General features: G+C 38.6%; 1 protein-coding gene across 1 annotated transcript in view; it reads right to left on the reverse strand.

Annotated features, from left to right (window-relative positions):
* Positions 1-26,948, reverse strand: part of tubgcp6 (tubulin gamma complex component 6) — a 47,961-nt gene that overhangs the window by 1,501 nt on the left and 19,512 nt on the right. The window contains exons 8-24 of the mRNA XM_080207392.1: positions 26,312-26,421; positions 26,113-26,204; positions 24,906-25,045; positions 24,275-24,424; positions 23,506-23,587; positions 19,340-19,428; positions 18,460-18,575; positions 16,718-16,856; positions 16,478-16,600; positions 14,769-16,212; positions 14,428-14,501; positions 12,496-12,682; positions 11,066-11,234; positions 9,638-9,779; positions 8,387-8,581; positions 4,236-4,368; positions 303-516 (exon numbers count right to left, since the gene is read on the reverse strand). Coding sequence (XP_080063518.1) covers positions 303-516; positions 4,236-4,368; positions 8,387-8,581; positions 9,638-9,779; positions 11,066-11,234; positions 12,496-12,682; positions 14,428-14,501; positions 14,769-16,212; positions 16,478-16,600; positions 16,718-16,856; positions 18,460-18,575; positions 19,340-19,428; positions 23,506-23,587; positions 24,275-24,424; positions 24,906-25,045; positions 26,113-26,204; positions 26,312-26,421 — 3,599 coding nt within the window. The remainder of the gene's footprint in view (positions 1-302; positions 517-4,235; positions 4,369-8,386; positions 8,582-9,637; positions 9,780-11,065; positions 11,235-12,495; positions 12,683-14,427; positions 14,502-14,768; positions 16,213-16,477; positions 16,601-16,717; positions 16,857-18,459; positions 18,576-19,339; positions 19,429-23,505; positions 23,588-24,274; positions 24,425-24,905; positions 25,046-26,112; positions 26,205-26,311; positions 26,422-26,948) is intronic.

The raw sequence follows: 26,948 nt of genomic DNA on the forward strand, positions 1-26,948 counted from the left end.
TTTCACTTCAAACTACAGGTACTCTGCATTCACATTTTCAACTTCTGTTCAACCATTAAATCTTCTTTTCCTTTCTGCCTAAAGAAAGCAAATACATAACCAAGCATTTCATGTTGTATTAGTTTTTTTTGCTTGTTACGTGAATTTTAGACTCATCACAATCCCATCAGTTCAGCACCACACACCCACCCCACACCCACATAGTTCAGCAATCCAGACTTGCAGCGAATAATTACCAAAATACACAACACATTACACAATTCTTTACAAATGCTGCAAACAACTGAATAAGCAACTCTTGCCTGAAAATGCCTTTGTTGAGGTATTCGGCATGTGTTCGATGGAGTTCATCCAGGTTTCCAACTGATGACAACTTGTGCCCTAATTCACACCAGGTCACATGCAAGATCTGATTGGCAATATAACCCTGGATGACTTTAACAAAATGCTGCATTTCATGTCGATAGAGTTGAAGTTGATGAAGCTGAACTGAATTTGAGGAGCGATTAACTAAAGCTAAAAGAAACAAAAAGCGAAAGAGAAATTCAATTTCAAAATTCTAGAAAATTAAGAGGAAAGATAGGTGTGGGCACGCATTTGTAGATCATAACATTTCACAAGATCTGGTCAGAATCATGAGGTAATAAATACTGTCAATATACCATAATTATTGATTATTCATGTTAAATGGTCTTTGATGGCCCTAACTAATCCTGACAATGTCATATTTTCAGTAAGTATCTCTGAATGGCCAGTTATAGCTCCCAGTTTTTGGATGTGATAGAATAATACTAGATATACAGTGCATATCCCAAATTTATATCCCCTACCAACAGAGGGTGGCACAATCATCATCAGGTGCAACAGGAGGAATTTTTTTAAAAAAACCAATGTTTTAATTGTGATTAAAAATTCTTAAAGTGAAGTATTTCACCAATTACAGAGATAGAGTAATGAAGTAATGTTCTGTGGTAAAGATCCATTGATTCATCTATGGGGGAAGTTGTAATGTCACTGGATTTATAGCTCAGAATTTAAAAAAAGGTAGCAAAGATTTCTACAAATATATAAAACAAAAGAAGAGTGGCTAAACATTGGTCCTTTAGATCCACTGATTCACTTCAGATCAGCCATGATCTTATTGAATGGCGGAGCAGGCTCGAAGGGCTAGATGGCCTACTCCTGCTCCTATTTCTTATGTTCTTATGTTTAGAGGATGAGAAAGGGGATGTAATAACTGGAAATGAGAAAATGGCTGAGGCATTGAACAGGTATTTTGTATCAAATAACATACCAAAAATTGATGACAGTAAGGCTATGGCAGGTGAGAACCTAGAAACTATTACCACGAAAGAGGTAGTGTGGGCAAGTTAATGCGGCTAAAGGTAGATAAGTCTCCTTGTCCTGATGGAATGCATCCCAGGGTACTGAAAGAGATGGCAGGAGAAATAGCAAATGCACTAGTGATAATTTACCAAAATTCGCTGGACTCTGGGCTGGTTCTCGCAGACTGGAAAACAGTAAATGTGACACCATTATTTAAAAAAGGAGGTAGACAAAAGGCAGGAAACTATAGGCCAATTGGTTTAACTTCTGTCGTAGGGAAAATGCTTGAATCTATAATCAAGGAAGAAATAGCGAGACATCAAGATATAAATTGTCCCATTGATAAGACGCCGCATGGGTTCATGAAGGGAAGGTCATATTTGACTAATTTGGTGGAATTCTTTGAGAACATTACATGTGCAGTGGACAATGGGGAACCTGTGGATGTGGTGTATCTGGATTTTCAGAAGGCATTTGACAAGGTGCCGCAGCAAAGACTGCTACATAAGATAAAGGTGCACAGTGTTACGGGTACAGTATAGCATGGATAGAGGATTGGTTAACTAACAGAAAGCAAAGAGTGGGGGGTAAATGGGTGTTTTTCTGGTTGGTGATTAGTAACTAGTGGTGTGCTTTAGGGATTAGTGTTGGGATCACAATTGTTTACAATTTACATAGATGATTTGGAGTTGGGCACCAAGTGTAGTGTGTCAAAATTTGCAGATGACACTAAAATGGGTGGCACAGCAAAGTGTGCAGAGCACACTGGAAGTCTGCAAAGGGATATAGACAGTCTGAGTGAGTGGGCAAGTGTCTGGCAGATGGAGTACAATATTGATAAATGTGAGGTCATCCATTTTGGTAGGAATAACAATAAAATGGACTATTATTTAAATGGTAAAAAAATTGTGGCATGCTGCTGTGCAGAAGGGCCTAGGTGTCCTTGTGCAGGAATCTCAAGGAGTTGGTTTGCAGGTGCAGCAGGTAATTAAGAAGGTAAATAGAATTTTGTCCTTCATTGCTAAAGGGATGGAGTTTAAAAACAGCAACGTTATGTTGCAGTTGTCTAAGGTGCAGGCAATGCCACACCTGGAGTACTGTATACAGTTTTGGTCTTCTTCCTTCACAGAGGATAGAATAGCACTGGAGGGGGTGCAGAGGAGATTCACTAGGTTGATCCCAGAGTTGAGAGGGTTGGCTTATGAGGAGAGATTGAGTAGAATGGGACTATGCTCATTGGAATTTAGATGAAAGAGGGGAGATCTCATAGAAACATACAAAATTATGAAGGGAATAGATAAGATAGAAGCAGGGAAGTTGTTTCCACTGGTGGGTGAAACTAGAACTAGGGGGCATAGCCTCAAAATAAGGGGAAGCAGATTTAGGACTGAGTTGAGGAGGAACTTCTTCACACAAAGGGTTGTGAATCTGTGGAATTCCCTGCCCAATGAAGCAGGTGAGGCTACCTCATTGAATGTTTTTAAGGCAAGGATAGATACATTTTTGAACAGTAAAGGAATTAAGGTTTATGGTGAGCAGGTGGGTAAGTGCAGCTGAGTCCACAAAAAGATCAGCCATGATCTTATTGAATGGCAGACCAGGCTCGAGGGGCTAGATGACCTACTTCTGCTCCTAGTTCTTATGTAATCCAAGAGACCCAGACTAATGCTCTGGGGACACTGGATTTAAATTCCACCAGTTGCCATGGTGGGACTTAAATCTAATAATAAAATCTGGAATTATGTTCTAATCTCAGTAATAATGACCATGATGATTATCACTGATGTAAAATCCCATCTGGTCCACCAGTGTCCTTTAGGGAAGAAAATCTGCCATTCATATCCAGTCTGACCTACATGTGATTCCAAATACTCACCAACACGGTTGCTTCTTAACTGACTTCTGAAATGGCCTAGCAAACCACTCAGTTCCAGGGCATTCAGGGATGGGCAATGAATGCGGGCCTTGCTAGTGATGCCCACATCTCATGAAATTGAAAAATAGTTAGCAGTTTACTGTAATTCTTTAACTAGTAACACTTTCCCAATTGGAATTCATCCAGTCCTTCCTTAACATTAATCTGTCAAGTCTTTCTATTCAGTCAGTTCTATATTCTTCACACCTGTAAAAATCTAAATTTAGCCTCCTTTCACCCTCCATGCCAGTCTCAGTCATAAAATCCCCACAGTCCAGGAGGATGGCATTCAGCCCATGGAGTCTGCACCAATTCAACATGTTACCCAGGCCTTCACAGTCCCATAGTATTCCCCCACCGAAACTCCTAATCCACCTAATTTGGGACATTAAGGTCAATCCACTTATCCTGCATATCTTTAGACTGGGGGAGGAAACCAGAGTACTCAGAGGAAACCCACACAGACATGAGGAGAACATGCAAACTCCACAGACTGACAATCACCCAAGGCTGAAATTTGACCTAAGTCCCTGGCGCTGAGGCAGCAATGCTAACCACTGTGCCACCATGCCACACTTTCCTTAATCCTCCAACCACAGCAAACATGCTTGTAATCCTCCTGACTACCATCAATAATTAAAAATCTTTCTTGTAATGCCATATTCATACTAAACACCAGCATTCCAGATATGTTCATGCCACAACCTCTAAATCCACTCATTTGATCGAGATATCTTAGGTATGCAACCTATATTTTACTAGTTTTCTTTATGATCTGTAAATATTGAAGTAACTATAATAATAATTTACCCATTAAACCCCCAAGTCTATTGTCCTAATCTACTGCAGTTAATAAATACTTAGTTCATGTTCATGTCTTTAATTGCAGCCAAATAAAATTACAATAATCCTGATAAAAATATTCTTATAGATAACCTCAGACAATAATTCAATGAACATTCGTTCAACAACAATGGACCAATAATTTTCTCACCTGTACGCTTTAAATGGAACCAAACATCTTTCAGTGTCCAGAACATATGCTTTAGCTGCAGCAGGAAAGAAAATATCTTGTTGTACTTGCTCATGCAGCTTTCTGTGATCACAATGTTGAGAGGCCAATTCACCTACATAAACATACCAAGGAGAAGAAATGCAATATTCATCAGTGAGACTAGGCAAGGCTGCAGCTTTGGTATGCCACTCTGGTATAAATTTCAAAAATGATGTGCATTTCCATTAAATTCTTCCCCAGTTTTAAAGTGAATATTTGGTGGTGTCTCATAACACATGGGTCTTTGAGCAACTTTTTTGAACCTACAAAACAGTGCGCACCCTCCTATAAACTAAGCATTATGAATTTCTATTTTGACAACTCAGTTTACATTTTGATTGGAGAAAAATGTCAAATTACAAACGTTCTCGAATACCACCAAAATTTAAATAAGTCTTATAATTAAAAGAATGCATTGCCACAATGACTTGGACTTACCCTTTTAAAAGAATTCATGTTAATTATTTCTGAATACTTTTCACTGGCATAAATTTACAATCTTGTTCGCAACAGTTCATTTTTGCTTCAGTAGAAACTTGTCTAACAGGATTTGTCAAATTTATTAAATATATTCGTAAGAACTTTTAGGAACAACAAAAAGATCATGGATCTAAAATATTTTTGTTCGATCTCAATCTCACTGTCCTACCTTTTCATCATGTTAATCAATTCCTAACTGACCACTAAATTTAACCGCTTCAACTGACCAAGTTAGAAATATTTTTCATTTATATTGTTCTTTGGATGAAATAGTGATTGTGTCAAATTTCCCTACTTACAGCAAGTCCTCACTTAAAGTTGTGGTCACTTTCCTGAAAATTATGACTTTAAAAGAAATGGCATTAGGTGAATCATAGGTTTTAACATGGTTTCCTCTGGAAAGCTAAGTTAAATTCCTTAAGATATTTCTTTCCCAGAAAAAGAACAACGTACAAGCTGAAATACTGCAGTGTAAACGTGCAGAACTGTGCATTCCTGGCTGAAATAACTTATGGAATAAAATACATTATGAAATATAAAATAAATACAATGTACAATACAATTAAATGGTTTTTAAAAATTACAGTACTCACTTCAGTAAAATACTTTTAGATTGAACAGGCTCTATCTTGTGGCGGATGTTGGTCAGTGCAGTTAGAAGCTGCAAGTCCCAGAACTACCTGCACTGACCAACCTCTGACACTAGGTGGAGCCATGACGTGAAGATGCTGGCATTGGACTTGGGTAAGCACAATAAGAAGTCTCACAACACCAGGTTAAAGTCCTAGATGGAGGCCAGGACTTCAATGTGAGTTCAAAAGCAAAGCCAGGAGCACAACCCGAAGTCGGGAGTTGAAAAACTCTAAGGATTAAGGTAAAAACATAGGCTGGGAGTCTACAAGGACAGGGGACTGAGGGTGAGGGTGGGATTACTGTGGGAAAAGTCCTATTCTGTCCTGTCCTGGCAGGAGCAGACAGGCCACAGAAGAGGAAGTCTGTGTCAAAAGACGTTAAAGTAAAATTGGCAATGTTACACTGATACATCGACACTACTGATGATGTTAAAGTGAAACCACATTGAGCGAGTTCATGTTAAGTGGGGGCTTACTGTGTTCCTAACTATCAAAATGCTTGTAGGTCCTGCATGTTTGAAACATTTGTCGGCACAGTTAATGTGCTTGAATTAACTTCACCTTATTTGTAATTTTGGAAACACAAGTATTCAATTTAAAAACATACATAAATTCTTCCATTTTCCTCACAATAAACTTGGGTTCCAAGAATTTGGTTTCACCTTGGCATCTTACATAGTACTTGCCTAAAGACAACTGAGAGGAAAGATATCAGCTCCAATGATGTGGAATCTGTATGAACAGAGTGCTAAAACACTAAGGGGCAAAAAATGGTAGTGTATATAGACCTCCAAACAATAGTGTTAATGTTGGGGATGGCATTAAATAGGAAACTAGACACTAAAGGATCATCAGTAATTATGGGTGGCTTTAATCTGCTTATTGACTGGGCAAATCAAATTCGTCACAATACCATAGTGGAGGAATTCCGGAGTGTACACAGAATGGTTTTCTGGGCCAATACGTTGTGGAACCAACTAGAGAATAAGCCATATTAGACTAGAGATCGTCTAATGACAAAAGAAATATCTGGCAATCTGGCTGTGTGAGACCCCTTGGGGGTGAATGATCATAATACATAGAAGTTTTCATCAACATGGAGAGTAACATAGTGGATTCTGAGATGGGGGTCCAGAACATAAATAAACGAAACTACAATGATACGAGGCGTAAATGAACCTTGGTATTTGGAGCATTTGCAAAGAGATTGATGAAGAAGGGAAAATAGAATAAGAGAGCTGGCAACGATGGTTTGGGGAACATTACGTAAAGGGATGACAGTTGGTAGGCAATGCCAAACATTCAAAGAGTGCAAGGATAAACTGTAACAATTGTATATTACTGTCTGGTGCAAAAGTAAAATAGGGAATATGACCAAACCATGGCGTACAAGGGAAATTAGAGATAGTATTAGATCCAAGGAAGGGGCACACAAACTGGTCAAAAAAGACCTTAGTATTTGGAGCAGTTTTGAATTCACAAAGGAGAACAAAGGAATTAAGAAGGGAAAATAGAGAAGCTTGCGGGGAACATAAAAACTGACTGTAAACGTTTCTATAGGTATGTGAAGAGAAAAAGACTAGTGAAGATAAATGTATGTCCTTTAGTGGGGAATAAAGCAATAGCTGACCAATTAAATGCATACTTTGGTTCTGTTTTCACAAAGGAGGACATAAATAACGTATCAGAATGGTGGGGAACAAAGTTTAGTGAGTGGCAGGAACTGAAGGAAATCAGTATTAGTCGAGAAATGGTATTGGGGAAATTTATGGGATTGAAGGCTGATAAATCCCCAGGGCCTGTTAATCAACATCCCAGAGTACTTAAGGAAGTGGCCCTAGAAACAGTGGATGCATTGGTATTATCTTCCACGATTCTATAGACTCTGGAAAGGTTCCTACAGAGTGGAGGGTAACTAATGTAATCCCACTTTTTAAAAAGGGAGATAGAGAGAAAACGGAACTATTAACCACTCAGTCTGACATCAGTAGTGGGGAAATTCTAGAGTCCATTATCAATGATTTTATAGCAGAACACTTGGTAAACAGTGCTAGAATCGAACAGAGTCAACATGGATTAATGAAAGGGCAATCATGCTTGACAAATCTACGGGAATTCTTTGAGTTTGTAATTAGGAGAGTCGATGAGGAGGAATCAGTGAATGCAGTTTATTTGGACTTTCAAGTCCCACACAAGAGATTAGCATATAAAATCAGAGTGCATGGGATTGGGCGTAATGTATTGAGATGGATAGAAAACTGGTTGGCAGACAGGAAACAAAGAATAGGAATAAACAGGTAATTTTCCAAAAGGCAGGCAGTGATTAGTGCGGTACTGCAGGAATTGATGCTGGGACCCCCAGCTACTCACAATATTTATTAATGATTTACATGACAGGACTAAATGTAATATCTCCAGATTTACAAATGAAACAAAGCTGGGTGGGACAGTGAGCTGTGAGGAGAATGCAGAGATGTTTCAACGTGATTTGGACAAGCTGAGTGAGTACTCTAAAACAAGTCTCCTGATCGCTTTACAATGCTTTATCACTGTTGTAAGCTCAAGTAACATTTATATCTAGTATAAAAGCAAAACACAGCAGATACTGGAGATCTGAAATAAAAAACAGAAAGTGCTGGATAAGGCAGGTCTGGCAGCATTGGTGGAGAGAAACAAAGTTAACATTTTGAGTCCACTATGACTCTTCACTGGGGCTGAAGAGAGATAAAAATGTTTTATCCAAAATCCACAAATGATTTGGTCCTAAGCATTTCGGACAAGAGAGGTTAGTGCGTTGACAAATTAAATTGCTTTGAACTTCTTTTTGCACTATTGCTGTTGACAACTTAGTACGCAATTGCCAACCTCATCGTGTTTGCAATGGTTTATTAACACAATTAAATTGTCCAAAAATGAAAACATACCAGGACAAAATATGAGAAATGTAAAATATTTAAATTTCCAAAAAAAGGTTCTGACCTTATATCTTAGCTCCAGGCAGTTCAAGACATCAGGTGCATTGGGCTTGAACATTTCTGGCAGATATTTAAGGGCAAAAGTCAGATTAGATGCGAACTTCGAGTCTCCATGAAGACTATATTGCAGTGCTTTGTTCAAGATCGAATTCAGGACTAAAGGATTCAGAAGTTCCCCAGGTGTCTGGCCAGATCCAAGCTAGTGAAAGAAAATAGACCTTTTCAGTTCATTTCACAATTGGGTTTTAAAACTCACAGGCTTAAGTTAGGGATTTTTATTAAACACAAACTAAAGCTACACAGCTGAATCAGTGCAGCACAGGTCAATCTCACTGAGGTTTAAGAAACTGTTCAAGAAGTTTTTTTAAAAAAACAATAGGTGTCTATTTGAGTCCAATTGAAACAAAAATGATACAGCTTTCACTTAATGAAGGCTGTAATACTGAGACAGAGAGTTAGGCATTGGCCTTCAAGTCCAATTGCCTTGCCTGCTGGCTATATGAATACCACATGGAATGAGCTTGGCAGTTTCAATCCAGCTGTTTATGGGCCAGCACCTTTGGTATGAAACCGGCACTCTTTGCCAGAGAAGCAACAGGACTGATGAATGTGGGAAATGGTGCATTCTAGTTACTCTTCTGAGGCTTGGGCTCAGGTACATTGTTGGCCCAGAATTGAGCAAGCATCTGGCTGTACTAAACCCACATTTTCTCATAGTTCCAGTGAAATAAACAAAATTCAGAACCTTTTGTTATGAAGCTAGGCACTCAGATAGTAAATAAAACTCGTATGACAAAAGTTGGAGATTTGTGAATATTATTTCAGATTTAGGACTGCTGAAGTTGCCCATTGTGAATTCAGTGGCACCAGCCAAAGTGGCCAGACCATCTTACATCTATGGGAGTTGACTCACAGGTCCAACATCTACTTCTGCAATAGCATAACCAGGAGCCTAAAAATGCGATCCACTTGTGGCTTGAATCTGGTGGCTGTATTTTACACGTGTATTCCTTCACCAATATGGCATGAATATCCGACCTAACATTGTGAAAGAGCTTAGATTCACTATGCATAGTCAACATTTGTACCAATATTTTATAACTAGGAAGAAATCTGACTTGTTTTCTTCAATGTTGTGTCACAAAAAACATGTACTAAACAGAGGTGTTTGATCAATAATCAGGAATAAGCACATACTGGTGATCAGAAATCACATAATCAAAAGTTACGATTAGCTCATGCCAATCAAGTTTACCTTTTCAAAGAGCATATCACTAAGTGATTGGGCAAACTCTCCATCTTCCATCAACAGAAAATGCCTTAGTGCCTCAAAGTTCTGTTCAATGTTCAATTCCACAAACAAATAATCTATTATGGCTTTATTTACCAGAGAAGCACTAGAAAGTTTGGAAGGAGGAAAAGAAAGGTTATTTAAAAAGAGGCAACATCATAAGTAAAACTCAGAAAAATATACTGGTGGGATTTTCCAGGCCTCCCAGGATGCGTTTGCAGCAGCAGAGGCACCACTAGTGGTGAGATCTTCTGGTTCCACTGTTGTCAACAGGGCTTCCCATTGTATGGACCTCCTGCCATTGGGAAACCCACAGCGGGTGTTCGCCTCTGGTAGGACTGGAAGATCCCGTAGGCAGAAACAGCCATAAAATTTCAGCCCACGTATAGAATTTTCTCAGCACAAATATTCGTATTAGCGGTCACTTTATTTAATCTATACGAAGTCTAGTAATTTGATCAATTATCTATTCCAACAAGTCCGTGGCCTCTCACTATAAACTTTCCTCATCGAAAACTCACCTGCCAACATCCTAATTCACTCCAAGTCCCATTCACTCATCATTCTGCACCCAATGGCTTACATTGAGGCATTAATTAACTGGGAGCCAGTATTAAAATGCTTATAAATCACTCCATGGCCTCACTCCTTCCTATCTATGTAATTTCTAGTTCCTCCAAGGTTGCTAGCATTTTTCCAATTTGAGCCTTTTGAGCTTTCGCAATTGCAACATGCAACCATTGGCAGCCAAAACCCTAAAAGCTCTGAAATTCCCCTTGAATCTCCCCACCTTTCTTTCCCCCTTTATGTGAATCTTTAAGACATGCCTCTTTGAGCATCAGCTCTAACAACTCTTATGTGGTTTTTTTTTGCTGCTCCTGTGAAGTGCCTAGGCTGCACCCAGTAGGAAGTCTCACAACACCATGTTAAAGTCCAACAGGTTTATTAGGAACCAAGAGCTTTCAGAGCGCTAAGGAGCAGTACTTCAAAAGTTCATGACTTCTAACAAACCTATTGGACTTTAACCTGGTGTTGAGACACTTTTTACTGGACCTACCCCAGTCCAAAGCCGGCATCTCCACATCATGCCTAGGGTTGCTCTACCACGGTAAGGATACTTAGTTTAGCATCCTATGATTTTCAACTTTAGTCCAAGACAAACGCTATAAATTAAAGTGCTGAAATAATAGAATTAAACATTTGTAATATCTTTAATTTTTATTGGTCGTTTCCTTATCGAAATATTGTTCTCAGCTTTTTTGTGTGTTTTAATCAGTTTGTAAAAAGTGGCTACAAGTCAGGAGCCCTTAAAAAATCTTGCTGATCTGTTTTGCTAACTTAAAGAAAACACAGTTATAACAATCTTATTCGTTTCAGTCAAGAACAACTTACTGAGCTATAAGAGGAGCTGTAATGGAATGCTTCATCAGCACCGGGAGTGAGATAAGACTGCTTGCTTGTACCGCTGTTGCATCTGTTGCTCTACGAACCGAAGGATCCAAGGGCAATAAACTGGGTTCGGTTATTATATTCTGAAGTAGGTGTGTGATGGGTGGTTCAGCTGCGGCAACAAATAATGTAGGTAAAGTTAAAACCAAGACCAAAGAATTAAAAGATAAATGCAGCAATCATTTGAAACCTTACTCAAAGGGAAAACAAGTTAGAGAATCAGTGGCACAATCCTGCTGCTCCTTTTACCATGCCATCTTCTCTGTTGAGCACTGAACAACTCCCCATTGCAGCAGGAGGCGGCGATAGCCTAGTGGTATTATCGTGAGACTATTAATCCAGATACTCAGCTAATGTTCAGGTGTGAATCCTGCTAAGGCTGATGGTGGAGTTTGAATTCAAATTCAATTAAAAATAAAATCTGGAATTAAGAATCTACCAATGACCAGGAAACAATTGTCGGAAAAGCCCATCTGGTTCACTAATGACCTTTAGGAGAGGAATTCTGCCATCCTTACTCGGTCTGGCGATATGTGACTCCAGATCCACAGCAATGTGGTTGATTCTCAATTGCCCCGGGCAACTAGGGATGGGCAATAAATGCTGGCCAGCCAGCGATATCCATGTCCCATAAATGAATAAAAAAGGATTTGGTGAATTTACCCAGACATTTCTACAAGTCGCCCAAGCAAGGGATGACACACCTTAGAATTCTCAAGGAAGGAAGGAAGGTCAGAAACATCATGCAAATCAAAATTCCTCATGTTGGACAAAAGGGTTTTAAATGAGCGACATGTTAATTTATATACCAATTCACAACAGACACCAAGGCAAAGTGATCTCTTCAGGCACATATTTAAGTTGCTGACACTAGCGATGCTGATCTATTTTCCAATTTCCTGCAAGATTCCTCCTTTATCCTCCAGCTCCAGTGAATCCTCACTTGTATTTAAACTGAGGTGAAGTCATTGCTAATTTCCCTATTACGAGTGATGAGTACACTAAAGAGAACTTATTTCACATAAATACGGGTCATGAGTAGATAAGAGAATCCAATAATTGCTCATAACTTAGTGGGAACTAATGGACCATTAAATTTGCCCTTCGCAGTTATCAAGTCATAAGAGCCAGTTGACAAATGCGTGCATCAATGAAAGCAACCAGAGGAGTCAGTGACCCGACCTATATGCCACTTCTACAATCAAGAAATATTTCAAAGGTTGCCCATCTCCAAAACAGCGATAAAATTAAAAAAAACTACCATTAACCACTAAAAAATACAGTCCTATTATTACATTTTATAACAAATACTTCCTGTGCTAAGTATCCAAAAAGAACAGTTCAAATAAATTCTTTAAACAGTGCACACTCACACATCAATGGATAGTTATCCTGGTAATGCTCCACACAGTACTGGTCTGCCAAGCTTTTGAGGTAGGCCTGTTCCTTCTCCCACGTAGAATTTCCTGTAGTTGCTTCGTGGATAGGTTCCACTGCAAAGTCAGATGCTGGATCCGTTTGGATCTGAACAGTAGAATCTACATCGTGCTCATTTCTTTCCTGAAAACAAACCTTTCATTGTTCTTAAACGACCTTTATTCTCAAAGATAAAACATTGATGCCCTTCCAGAAATCAGTATTTTTTGGAAATTATGTGCCAATTCCCAAAGGTCTGAAGAAATATTTAATTACGAAAACTCAACATCAATCTCGTGCAGAAAGCCTACTACCAAGTAAAATGAACATTTGCACTGATTTGGAAATCCTTTGGATTTGGGGGGTCTTGTGGATGTGTTGATAACATTTTGGAATAGCAAATCAAGTATTGGGACATACCTATCATAATCAACCTTAACCATATTAAAAAAGGACATTGTGTAGCAGTTGTAGGCAGAATTCTCCCACCCATGCATAAGTCCTGTGGCAGGGACAGGGAGTGATGGTTTCCATTCCTGGTGTAATTAGTTATGTATCTGGGGGTTTAGCACCATATTCCATGGCAGGGCGGGCTCAATGACAAGCATCCTAACATCATATCCAGATGCCACATTTGAAAGGCACCCAAGCACTATTTGAAGAAAGAAACTGGACTTCCTGAAGAAAGAAGGTAGATCATTAGGAACACTGTTGAGGCTGGAAGATGGAGCTCCATGAAGACACTTAAACTGGATGCTCCAGTTATACTGAACCACTACAAAAATTGATAAGCACACTGTGGAACAACTTTCACCTTCTTAGGTCAATAAAAATGGGCAGAAAATGACAGCCTTGCCCACTTTCTATTTCCTAAGGATAAATTGCAAAAGGAAAAGTAGAAATACTAAAGCATTCAAAATGATTTTTTTCTTTAACTAATACTGTGGTGTTTTACTAGTAATTAAAAAAAAATCCGTCTTCTGGACATGGTTGATGCTGGCAAGGCCACATTTATTGCCCATCTATAGTTGCTCTCATAAGGTGCTGGTAGGTTTTCCTGAACAGCTACAGTCCTCATGATTCCAAGTGCTTTCACACTGTTAGGTAGGAAGTTCATGCCATGTTGCTGAAAGGATTAAATACATAGTTAAGTGAGAATGGTTCGCCACTTGGGAGGGGGACACGTTGAATTCAATGCAATATTTGTGCATTCTTTTTAGGCTCTTTGTAATTAAACAGTTAAAAAAGGGACCCCCCCCCCCCACCAACTCAAAAGCATTTCAAAACAGTCAAGAGTGGAGACAAACCTGCTCTTAGGTGGCAGTGGTTAAAATATTTCAAGGTGTTGGGTGCCTACATTTGAGCGTCACTTTTATTTTTTTAAAAAGCCCAAAGCCAGATTTCCTGAGTCTTAGGAAACCCGAGACATGAAAGGTCTGAAGGTTCGGATCCATCAAGTAAGTTCATTTATTGTACTGCTTTCGTACCAGGAGAGACAAGATTGTTTCCCTGGCCCATCATCTGTCGTCATGATCTATTGACCCCAACATCATCCCATCCCAAAATCAAAACCCTATTGTTCCCGTGATCCAAACCACAAAGATTCCGATTACCCTCAGTGCGCTACACCATCTGACAGCGAGTCAGCTGGTTAATCTGGCTAACTGCTGGAAGCCTGATGAGAAGAAATTTGAAACATACCCTTCCACTAAATTCAACAGGACCCAAGGAAATAAATACTTCCTGTCTGCAAAACCTCCCGTGCGCATTCCACCCCATTTCACAACTTTCCTCCTACCTCAGAATTGTTATTGATCCATTAGTTCACTTCATTGGGAAGCACAATAGATTATAAAGCATTGATTGAATCTGCATCAAAAATAAAATACCTCATCTTGAAAGCATGTTGTATGAAGAGGTATATTTCCTGAACTTTGACCATTCATGTCATTTTCACAGGGATCTACAAATGATAGTTAAACAAAATTAAACTAAATTAACAAAATTAAACAAACAAACACATATGTCACTGATAGAACAACTTTCACTTTGCATACAAATCACTACAAGTTTTTAATAAGAATAATTAGAGTAGTTGTAAAATGAATTATCTTTGTATGCTTTTGTCCACCTGTACAGTTAACTGGATAGAAGAAAATACCTGTGCTTTTGAAAAAAAGGATTGTGTTGTTGGTGGAGTAAAACACAGTAAAAGCCTAGTATTTCCTACCTTGTGATTCATCTTTTTCTTTGCTTTGATTTCCATTTACTTCAAGTTCAGGACTTGGCAGAACTGTATCCCATCTGGATTTTTCGATGGTTTTGATTTTTTCTTTTGGAACGATAGTGGATGCAATGTTTGCATTTTGCTCTTCATCAGATTTACCCAGCACCACTCTTTCTACTTGTGTCTCTTTGTTATATAATATGTCTTGAACGGTAGAGCCGTGTGAAGGACCAACACAAGGCTTCTGCCTTGGGATCAAGTTTGCTTCCACATCTGGTGACCATTCTCCTATCCTGATATTTGACTGAGAAGGATGCCCATAAGAAGCCCAACCAAGTACAGGAGATTCTACATCAGATCCAGATTGTCCAGATTTAATCAGAGGCAGTGGTGATTCGCTGTGAACATTCCATTGCTGTCCATGTGGTTCTTTCTCGGATACATTTTTGCCAAGTTCAATGCTGGCTTGTGACACATGGCCATGAATGTTCCATCTAGCTCTGTGTGGTTTTATGTCAGAAACATACTCACCAACTTGTATGTTGGCTTGCGACGGATGCCCATAAATATTTGCCTGTGGCCAAGACTGCTCTATATCTGAAACATGCTCGCCAACTTGAATGCTGCCTTTTGATACATGCCCATGAATATTTGCCTCTGGCCAAAACTGCTCTATATCTGAAACATGCTCGCCAACTTGAATGCTGCCTTTTGATACATGCCCGTGAATATTCCATCGTGGCCTAGATGGTTCAACATTAGACATATAATCACCAACCTGTATGTTGGATCCTGAAGCATGCCCTTGAACATTCCATTGTGGCCTAGCAGGTCCACTAGATACGTATTCGCTTACATTTAGGTTTGAATCAGGCATGGAACCATGAATATTTACACATGGGCCTGAAGGCTTGTTATCTGATCTACACCCTGCAACTTTGATGTGTGAATTGGAATCATGTCCACGAGCATTCCAGTGGGGCACCCCTGAATCCACTTGTGAAAGCTTTTTGCCCTGTGATATTTTATCATGAAAACCCCCAGATGTCGCTAAATTACATTCATCTTTGTCAACAGCAATGTTTTTCTTCTCATCTGATAGTTCTGAACCTATTTCTTTCAGCGCCACTTCAAGTACAGTGGTTTGTTTAACTGTTTCCAGGGCAGCTCCAGGTTGCTGTGGCTCGATCGGAAGAAAATCCTCAAAGCTTATATCAAGCAAGCATACTTCTTTTGGGCCGGGATTACTGCTGTGGGGCAATTCTGAGTTAACATCAGGGGAAGCTTCAAGTTCAGGTTCTACTTTATAAATTTGAGCCTTCGATTGTTGGGGCCCTTCTTGAAGTGAAAATAAATCAGGCTGTGCAACAACGGAAGAAGCTGCTTCATTCACTGGTACAAGTAAGTTTTCTTCCTTATTGAGTATTGTGTGTTTGTCCGGTGTTACCTGAAACAAGAAGTTATACAATTATATTTAAGTGAATGACAAAATAATTATTCAATAAGGGGTTCAAAATTCCTTCCTCCACTAATTTTAAACAAGACAAAAATAAAAGTGATGAATTGCAATTTTTAACATAGATGTTGTTTTTAAAAACAGAGAGACACATTTTGCTCTCATAGTTTGCTGTGTTTCAACAACTATCAATCTTTTTGGGTTGGAAAAGGTAATGCAAATATTTAGAGAGGAAATACAGTTTGCAGTAGTGCACCTCAAAGCTCGGCTCCTGAGAATCAAAACCTTTACTCAATGGCTCTTGATGCTGCAAATCCAATCTGGGAATAACATCTGATTTCCCTTTTTGTTCTCCCAATGGTAACTTCTCCAGCAATGCCTGAGACATCAAAAAAGTTAATCAAAAGGACAAGCAAACAAAAGACAATTTTTAAAACACATCTGACAAGTCGTACAGTTGACGGTACAATCGCTTAGACGGTACTTGCCCAACTACCTGGAGCTTTTTTTGATCATTACGGAGAAAGTCAATGCGTGCAGTTTCTAATTTATGCCTTTGAATTTTCCACAGGGCTCTCTGTTCTCGCCTTGCTGCTTCCTCTGACAAGTTGCTGTAATGTTCAATTAACTCTTGCCTGAAAATTAGCAAAACAAATTTAAAGTTGCTTTCAATACGCTAATGATTTCTTACCAAGTCTTAATCAAGATCAGATTCAAGGACATGGGGAAATGTTGAATTCTGATGAACGGTTAACTGCTTTTTCTCTCTCTACAGAAACTGCCAGACCTGCTGAGTATTTTCTGAAATTTCTTTTATTTGTTTCGATTTTTTAGCATCTGCACTATTTTGCTTTATAAAATATTGGGTTTGACATTTATTAACATATTAAAAACTTCAGAAACTATGAAATCATTGACGCCGCCAGAGTAATGTACACTGTTCCATGTATTGAACAACAATTTAACAGAGCAGATTCACATGAAACACATCAGCATACATTCAAAAACAACTGCACAAACTCATGCAAGTTTTCTGACCAGCAAACCTAGGTGTGAACGCTATCTTGGCCGTTCAGATCTTAAGATAGCACATGTTCTGAATGATTATCACCTCAAATTAGTCACTAGTTATGGCATGATCAACACATCTTCCCCCAAAAAATTGCACGAGGCATAATTCAAGATTCTGACGTAAATAAGACGGAAGTTATAGACAAGCTGAACTAGTTACAAACAGACAAATACACACGATTAGATAGAGTTTCTGTCAGAATTTTTAGATAGACTAGCGAGGAAATGTAATTTATCATTACGAGGCAGACAAGGTACATTAGAAAGGCACCAGTAGAAACAAGCCCACCTGGGACCTGGGAGTCCTTGTGCATGGATCACAAAAAGTTGATCTGCAATAATTAAGAAGGCAAATAGAATTTTGTCCTTCGTTGCTAGAGGGATGGAGTTTAAAAACAGCAAGATTATGTTGCAGCTGTATAAAGTGCTGGTGAAGCTACACCTGGAGTAGTGTGTACAGTTTTGTTCTTCTTATTTGAGAAAGGATATACTTGCACTGGAGAGGGTGCAGAGGAGATTCATTAGATTGATTCTGGAGTTGAGAGGGTTGGCTTATGAGGAGAGACTGAGACTATACTCACTGGAATTCAGAAGAATGAGGGGAAAAACATAAGATTTTGAAGGGAATAGATAAGATGAAATAGGGAAGTTGTTTCCACTGGCAGGTGAAACCAGAAGTAGGGTGCATGGCCTCAAAATATGGGGGAAGCAGATTTAGTACTGAGTTGAAGAGGAACTTCTTCACACAAAGGGTTGTGAATCTGTGGAATTCCCTGCCCAATGAAGCAGTGGAAGCTATCTCATTGAATGTTTAAGGCAAGGATAGATACATTTTTGAATAGTAAAGGAATTAAGGGTTATGGTGAGTGGGTGGGTAACTGGAGCTGAATCCACAAAACGATTAGTCATGATCTTATTGAATATTGGAGCAGGCTCGAGGGGCCAGATGGCCTACTCCTGCTCTCAGTACTTAATGTTCTTGTGGTACAATCTACTGACTACAAGGAAAATGCTGAGTAAACTGGACTGTGAAGTTTTATTTCAGTTGGAAATAACATTGCAAGAAAAATTATGTAGTGACAACACTAATGGACAAAACCAATATAATTTCAAACCAAGTCATCTCTCTCTCATCTTCAAATAGTTATGCTGCATGAAAATAGTTACCTTGCCCTTCTCTCCAATTCTTCCTCTTGTGCTTTACATTTTTCTTCATAATCTCTAAGTGCTTGAATCTGCATCAAATCTTTTTCAGTCTCTTGTTGTTTAACTGCATTTCGACGCTAAGCAAAATAAAAATAAAACCTTTGACTAAACATGAGGCTCATGTGAAATGCAATGTCAATTTTACAATAACAGATGTGAATGCAGAATGTTTAACCAAACAATGATGTGGCTCTATAAAATGTGTCAATACATCATAGAATCCCTACAGTGTAAGAGGAGACTATTTGGCCCATCGACTCTGCACCGACCCTCTGAAGAGCATCCCTCCCAGGCCCAACCCACCCCCTCTCCTCCCCATAGCTCAGCACACCTATCATAGTTTAATCCACCTAACCGACACACTGGAGGCAATTTAGCACAGCCAATCTAACTAACCTGCACATCTTTGGACTGTGGGAGGAAACTGGAGTACCTGGAGGAAACCCATGCAAATATGGTAAGTATGTGCAATCTCCATACAGGCAGTCACCCAAGTTCAGAACTGAACCTGAGTTCTAGGTGCTATGAGGCAGCAGTGCTAACCACTTTACAGGCAACTGCATCTTTGCTCAGCATTACATACAAGGTGAAATAATTCCCTACACTCATCCAAAGCTTTCCATTGTATTTCAACTTGTAATCAGTTTTTAACTTGAAGTTGTTCATTTCCCAGCATCAATATTTTATTTTTAAACAAGGTAAACCTTCCAGGATAGAGAAGATTTTGTTCTAGCCAGACATTATTTATAAACGCAGTAAAATCGCACAGAAAATTAAACAACCTAACTCTATTTTGTATTCTCTAAAGGCATTTGAACCCATTACAATAGAAGATGAGCACCTCTCTGTCCTTCTCTAATTGTTCTTTTAACTCCAGGAATTGCTCCCGCTTCTTTACATCAGAAGCCTTCCTTTCAGCTATTTGATTATCTGCAGATCAAAAGCACAAACATAGAAAAATAAATGTACCATTTAAATTGTTATCAGTGTGAACAACATTGGATAGTATCTGACAATTCTGCAATGCGCTCAAGGATTTATAATATGTTTATATGACAATAAAACCACCATAGCAATTTTAATTCAGACTGATATCAAATACCGGCATCTGTTACTACTATAATTAGCATTGACATATGCATTTAGTTCAAAAGTTCTGAAGTTAAGCACTCAATGACATTAAACAGCTATAAATATTGTATTTATTGTAGCTATGTTTGGGTGTGTTTCTCATTTCTGCATGATATATTTCTAAAAATATCACAGTATTTACAAAGGAAGCATGTTATTGCGTTACAATAATCAGCAAATACCTACTTCTATTCGATTCAATATTCAGCCTAAATAGTTAGATTAGAATAAATAAAATTCTCCTTACACATGAACTACTTTTTCTTTTGTCCATTGAACAAAATATTTCAGCGTCTATACTTCTAACTGACCACTATATTTTTTACTTATGATATTAAAAGAACATGTATTTATATTGTTCTTTTCACAACCACTGAAAGTGTTTTATGGTCGATTAAGTTGAAGTATAGTAAGTTATAATGTAGAAATTGCAGTCAGTTCCTATCACTTGCGGGAGTGCATTCCCACAAAATTTCACAAAGGGTGAAATTGCAAACGGTAAACATGTGCAAGCAGAGACGGCTGACACACAATGCGCACTTTCTATGTGGGAAAAGTGAAAGTTTAACTTGCTTTCTGCTAATTCTCTAATATGTCTAGTAAAGAGAGAGTTATTGGTGCATTTACACCTCTGCGTGCAGTTGAAATCAAGTAACGTCTCCTGCACTGGTATAGGTTAAGTCATGGATAAGTGACCTTTTGGGCAAAATTAACCACGATTGGATATGCAGACAGATTTACATAGGTAAACAAGTTTGCAATAGACAGTGTCTCAATCAACAGGAGCTGGCTGTATGTTACACAACAGTCAATAATATTTACATTAATATGTTACATTTTGTCAATTAAAGTAGGAGGCTAAAATATTTACTCAACATTGATATAAATGGCATGAACAATGTGTAATATTGCAAAATAAACATTAAAAATAAAAAGAAACTCAAGATTTAATTCTGGATTCTGAACTCCAACTTCAAACGATCTCTAATCAACCTTACCTAAATCTATATATCATGCATACAAAGCATTCAATATTACAGTTTTGAAGAAAATCTCAAGATCGTGCAGGAAATATCCAGAATGTCTTAATGGAGGTTCTGAAATCATGAAATGTTTTTGATAGAGTAAATAAGTGAATGGTTATTTCCTCTAGTTGAGAAGTCAACTATGAGGTGTCATCAACATGAAGCAGTTATCAAGACGGACGAGAGATTACAACTTTTTTTCGGCAAAGATTTGTTACAGCAAGGAATGATTTGCTACAGTGCTTTATCGAGATAGGTAGGGATCATTGCATCGTCTAAGGGTGCAGCAGGTAAACATTTAAATCAAAAAAGACATGCTATAAAGAGAAAGCGGGACAATGGAGTTAGTTTTGGATTGCTCTTTCACAAGGCCACTCAAGCTCAATGAATGGCTGTAAGCTTCCATTGTTCCAACAATCTAGTCTACGGCAGTATTCCCTAGGCAGTGATCTGGTAGAACAAACATTCATTGAAAAACTGCTCGATTTGCATCCTATTGAAACCAATCAAACGAAAATCAGTTGGCGTCAGCCACTTCAGATTACTGCCCAGGTGAAGGTGCAATTGTACACCCAATAAAATTTGTTGGTTACAAGAGGGTAAGAGGTTGGTGGGGATAATTTTTCCCGCTATAGTACTCTGCTTTGATAGCACACTGTCACTTTTCACCATCATTACCCCTCTGAATCAGACTACAATTCAAGGATTTAGCACAACTGCAAATTAACGTGGTAATCCTGAAGTTGAGGTCTGTGCTTCACTGCTCCTTCACAGGCTCCAACATAGACACCCACCCTCTCCAAAACCTCACCAAGCTATCATTTGATGAAACCAACAGACTTGAAAGACTCCCTCTCATGTTGCTGTTTGCAGAAATCTTTATTATTTTATGGGATTTCTAGGAGTTGAAACTGGATGTTTATTAGCAGAGTAATATCTAAACAATCTAGTGCAAAAATGTGCAGGTTAGGTGGATTAGCCATTCTAAAATGCTCCTTAGTGTCAAGGATTAGCAGAGTAAATACATGGGGTTATAAGAACAGGGCATGTATGGGATTGTTGTCGGTACACATTCATTGGGCTGAATGGCCTTGTTCTGCGCTTTTGGGGTTCTATAACCCTATGATACTGCTGAATAACTGATCTGGCTCTAAAACAAAAAAGTGTACTGTCATTAAAATTCCCCATTAAGAATAATTACTAGGTTTTTAAACTCAGCTTTTAACTAATTAAAATTTTAATTTTATTTGATATTCTAACTTCTAAATTATCCCCAACGTTGGGCTAATATTTATTGCATCCATGATTTTTTAAAAAAGTGGATTGATTATTCATGCCTCTCACTTGTTGGGTTGCTGTCTGAGAAATTCTTTAACGTGATTAGCTGCTTAGACAGTTTCATCGCTGCAACTCGATACTGGACAGCCCCATTGCACATCAAAAGAGGGCAAAAGGTCTCTCCACAGAAAATGCTAGATCTCAGCACCGCTTTCTTTGAGGTCACAATAATTGCTGTAGCTTTATCATGAACATTAAATTATGGCTCAAGAGAAACAACAAATGGTAAATTTTGAATAGGAATTGATATACTGGTAACAGAAGGGTACTCCCGCATCTAGAAATAAATAGGCAGCGTATTATATTACCAGTAGTCTAATTTCCAAATCCTGGACTTAAAGGCAATTACTGCATCCAATTATGAAAGAATTATTCAATTTTGAGAATAACATATAAACATTAAAGCTAGATGTCATAATTTATGACATATAGGCCATTCAGTCCTTCAAGCCTGCTCCGCCATTCATTCTGATCATTGAATTCAATATTCTGATCCCCTTTTCCCTCATATCCCTTGATCCCTTTAGCTTCAAAAGCTAGATCTAATTTCTTCTTAAAATCAGGCATTTTGGTCTCAATTACTTTTTGTAGTAATGAATTCCACACATTCACCAACCACTGGGCCCGATTTTACCATTGCATCGCACCCGTTTTTGGGTACGAAAACGTGGTAAAGTCGGGCATGAGGCCATTAACACAATCCGCACTCATGTCCGTGCAGATTGCCACTTCATCGAGGCTTGGGAATGGCTGCGATCCAATTCGTGCCCGAAACTGGCACAACAGCAATTTAAATACATTTGCATGTATTTCAATTGAATTTATGAACTACCTGCCCAACTTTATCAGCATTTCCCCTTTGCCATCGCGTTCGCGCATCCAAATTGGGCGTGAAACAGACCTTTCGTGGAGCATGTCTGTTTCTGCCACTTCAGCTGCTGAAGAGGTAAGTTCAGACTTCCAGCAGCTCTCTGACTCAGATCAGTGGTGAAGTGGAGGAAGTGGGGAGAGAGAGAAGGTGGGGAGGGACGAGGAGGCGGGTCAGATTTACCACAGAGGGGGCTGGGGCAGACCATTCTCTGGTGAGGGGGTGGGGAGGCAGGGAGGCCAGATCATTCTCTGGGGAAAGGGGGGATAGATAATTCTTGGAGGAGGCAGGGGGTAAGATGTATCTCTGGTGGGGAAGGTGGGGGGTTGGGGGGCTAGATCATTCTCTAGTTGGGGAGACGGGGGTGGGTGGATAAGGGGGACAGTTATGTTATGGATGCAATGTCTGTGGGGCCATCGCTCTCGAGCCACTTTATCCGTTTTTTGCAGCCTGGGAGCAATGTGACACAGGCGTGCTTTTCCAAATTTTTTTCTAACTGTTCATGTGCAGTTCAGAACTCCAGTGAATATAATCCTAAAATTGTGACAAATAGATTTTGTAATGACTTTCGATAAATTGCTTCAAGATATAACAGACATTGCAGTTTAGAGAAAAGGTCTCGTGTTACTCTAAATAAAACCATACTTCTAAACGTAGCCATGGCTCTTGTAGCTGTTTGTTGAGCTTGGACAATCAATTCCTGCTGAGCAATTTCCTTTCTCAAGTTCTGAAAGATTAAATAATTGCTCTATCAGTAACATGCACTAACCAAGGATAACATATTACTAAGAAGTGCATCAAAATCCAACTTTTAACAATTTTAAAGAAACAATTCTAAAGGAGCAGCAGACGTCACAAGGAGGAATGGGCAAAAAGGCACAACTAAAGCTGGCTCACACTGCAAATTATAGCACAAAGAGCACAACACAATTTCAAAACAACTATAATGAAAATAAATTCTAGACCACCAATGAAAAATTCAGTTGATTGTAATAAATTTAGGATATATATATATATATAATAAACAAATTTACAATCCCCTTTCCCACATAGTTATTTTAAATAAGGATAGAGGGAACTAAAACCTTGCATTACATTACTTTTCTAAATTTGTTTGATAACTTATAGAACATCACAATGAACTTCTCTTACAATAGAAATCATTTACTGAGCTCTTGTTCCAAACTTAATATGATAATTTCCATTTTAAATGTATTACAAAAATGCAAACTTTAGGAAAGCAACGTCAAATCAGAACTGAGACTGTAAGATGCTCTTTTAGAGCTTATATGCAAGAACACTGACAACTAGTATATGAATTGCAAAATTAATCTTAAAATCAAAGGTGGAATATTCTATGCTTTCGGTTGACTAAGGTTTACAACCTAATGGGGAATCACTTATAAAAAAATACCTCAGCCTCTCTGCTGATGGAGTTGTAACGAGCTATTCTCTCCATTCGACTGACATAAAGAGCAGAATCCCTTTCAATCTCCTCCAGTTCCTCCAGGGAAAAGGTAACGGAGATGCAGGGAACAGGAATGTCAGACCAGCAGATGTAATGCTTTAAAAAGGAGAAATATCAACAAATATAATTATTAAATTAATCACAGAAGAATCTTGCTCTACAACAACAAAGCTGAACAGCAGGAACCTATGTTTCATCATAATTCAGTAATTCAATAATTTTTTGAAAAACACAAAAAAATTAAATATATACCAACTAACACAAGACCCCCTCCATGGCTTCATGCGTAAAAACACAATTCAGTATAACATTAAGCCACACAGGCCAAAAGGTCCCGTTTTTAATTTCTAACCTACGCTGAATTAATGGATCCTAACCAGATCACCAACTGAGATACTGCAATTAGGAAGAACTGAGAGGCAAGTTGCAATGTTACTCCAATAGTGGCATGTGTAAGACTCAAAACAACACAAGATGCCTAAACCAGCAAAGACATTATTGAAAACACAGAATATGTAATATGATCAATAACTTGCCCATTTAGTAGAATATGATTAAAAATAAAACAGCAGCATACCGTTGGGCAGCAAAGTTTCAACAAGTTAATAGTCTTCCCACAGATGTAGATATCATAAGCCACGTGAGCAAGAAAAAGGGGGACACACTCTTCAACCTCTTTGGAAGCGAGAACGTATCCATTGGTCCAGTAGTGCTTATCTGGAAGATACATTTTAAAACAATGATTGAAAATAGATATTTAATCCACTCAATGAGTGTGTTCACTTATTTCGTTAGGTTTTTGTCCATAGCTCCACAAGTATTACTTGGAACTGCTAGGAAATCAACTTGAAATATCTGCATCCCACCACACACAATCAATGTGAGAGAAGAAATGGCTTTCTCATTCATGCGCCTGACCATTAGACATACCTAACCCAACAAAGTCAAAAGCTGTTAGATTGAACACTGTTAATTTAGGCACTTTTTGAAAATTGATCCAATGAACCTGAACAATTTCTCTACTCTATACTTTAAAGGTATATGGAAGAAACCCAAGGGAATGTCATCCCTAGAATCAGGCAATCCGAGGTTGTACTTTGTAACAGATTCTATTGTTGCCTGCTGCCTCCACAGTAGAAAAGCAGTTAGCACAATAGTTCTTAGAGTTACAGACACCATGCCAGATATTTGCCCTTGTTTTCTACAGGGTGGTAAGGAGATAATCATATTTCTCACTTCAAAATTACAATTGCAGATGATCCCAAAATACCCAGAAATAAGAAAACAATCACTGCTGAGTTGTTAGGCACCTAGACATAACATGAAGGAAAAAGATACACAATCCAACTGGTATGATATGGAATGCACCACCTAAAAGCATGTTGGAAGCAAATTCAATAATTTTTGTTTATAAAGGGAATCAGATAAATATTTGAGGTGTGGGGCTATAGGGAAAGAGCAGGGGAGGATTCTTTGAAAGAGCCAGCACAGACTTGATGGAGTGAATGGCCTCTTTATATCATGCACAATATGATTCTATCAAAGAGCTGATAGAGACACAATGGGCCAAATGGTGCTCTTTGCAATGGCGTCATTCTACAATTCTCAGTAAAAGAAAAGTGAAAACATAAATGACAACAGCTTTCCCAAGCCAAAAACCTTTGGAGTCCTACAGCAGATGTCAACTATTACACAGAGTTGAGATGCTCTTGCACATCATATTTAAATTACAATATAAATAATTTTCTTATATATCATGCATATTTTAATTTCTTCCGTCATACCTCTGAAGTTAAGGTAGTCCTCATTCACCTGGATCATGAACTCTCCATAAGCATCTCTACAAATACCACTGTAAACCCAGTCATAGACAAATCTAAAAAATAATGACCATATTTATACCTGGAGACAAGGCAATAAGAAATTGCACTACAACATGCGGTAATCGAAGTAAAACAATGAAGCTTCAATTATAATACAGACCTTGTATATGGTTCACAGCTGCTTTTCAGCAGAGAGAGCAGCACTGGATAGTGCTCATTGCTACAGTTATTCAGAGCTTCCTTGTACAAGTAAGACAACAATTTTACTCCCTGATTAAAGAAAACAAGTAAAGAAATTAACGACGAAGCTTTAGAAAAATATTTCTTGGAATGATGAAGAATGAATTACAAATGGCTATCAGTCTAATAAATAAATTGCTGCAGCTAGAAAGACAGGCATGCTGATTACATTTATATAGCACCTATCAGAGCCTAAGGACATCCCAAAATGCTTTATTGTCAATGCAATTTTCCAACCTGGCACAATAATAAAATTCTACAAATAGGAATATGAATGGCCAAGGTTGTGTTGGTAAAGAGATGAACGTTACCTAGGATACCTGTTGCACACCTGGCTGAGATACTAGCTTGTGCATTTCATAATATAGAAAGTCATTTCTCCAAGATCCTTTGGGAAGGGAAACAGTATGAATACCTCTGCATCTGCCAAAGCAAGATGGACAGTCTCCCAAATTTCAGACACTATTACACAGCTCAGATGTCAGTGATTGCAGCTTGGTTCTTAGTCACCCCATAACGCTGGCACAGTGGTCAGCACTGCTGCCTCACCGCATCAG

The sequence above is a fragment of the Carcharhinus amblyrhynchos genome, chromosome 19, assembly GCF_965287045.1.
Source record: "Carcharhinus amblyrhynchos chromosome 19, sCarAmb.v2.hapA, whole genome shotgun sequence".
Lineage (NCBI taxonomy): Eukaryota > Metazoa > Chordata > Chondrichthyes > Carcharhiniformes > Carcharhinidae > Carcharhinus > Carcharhinus amblyrhynchos.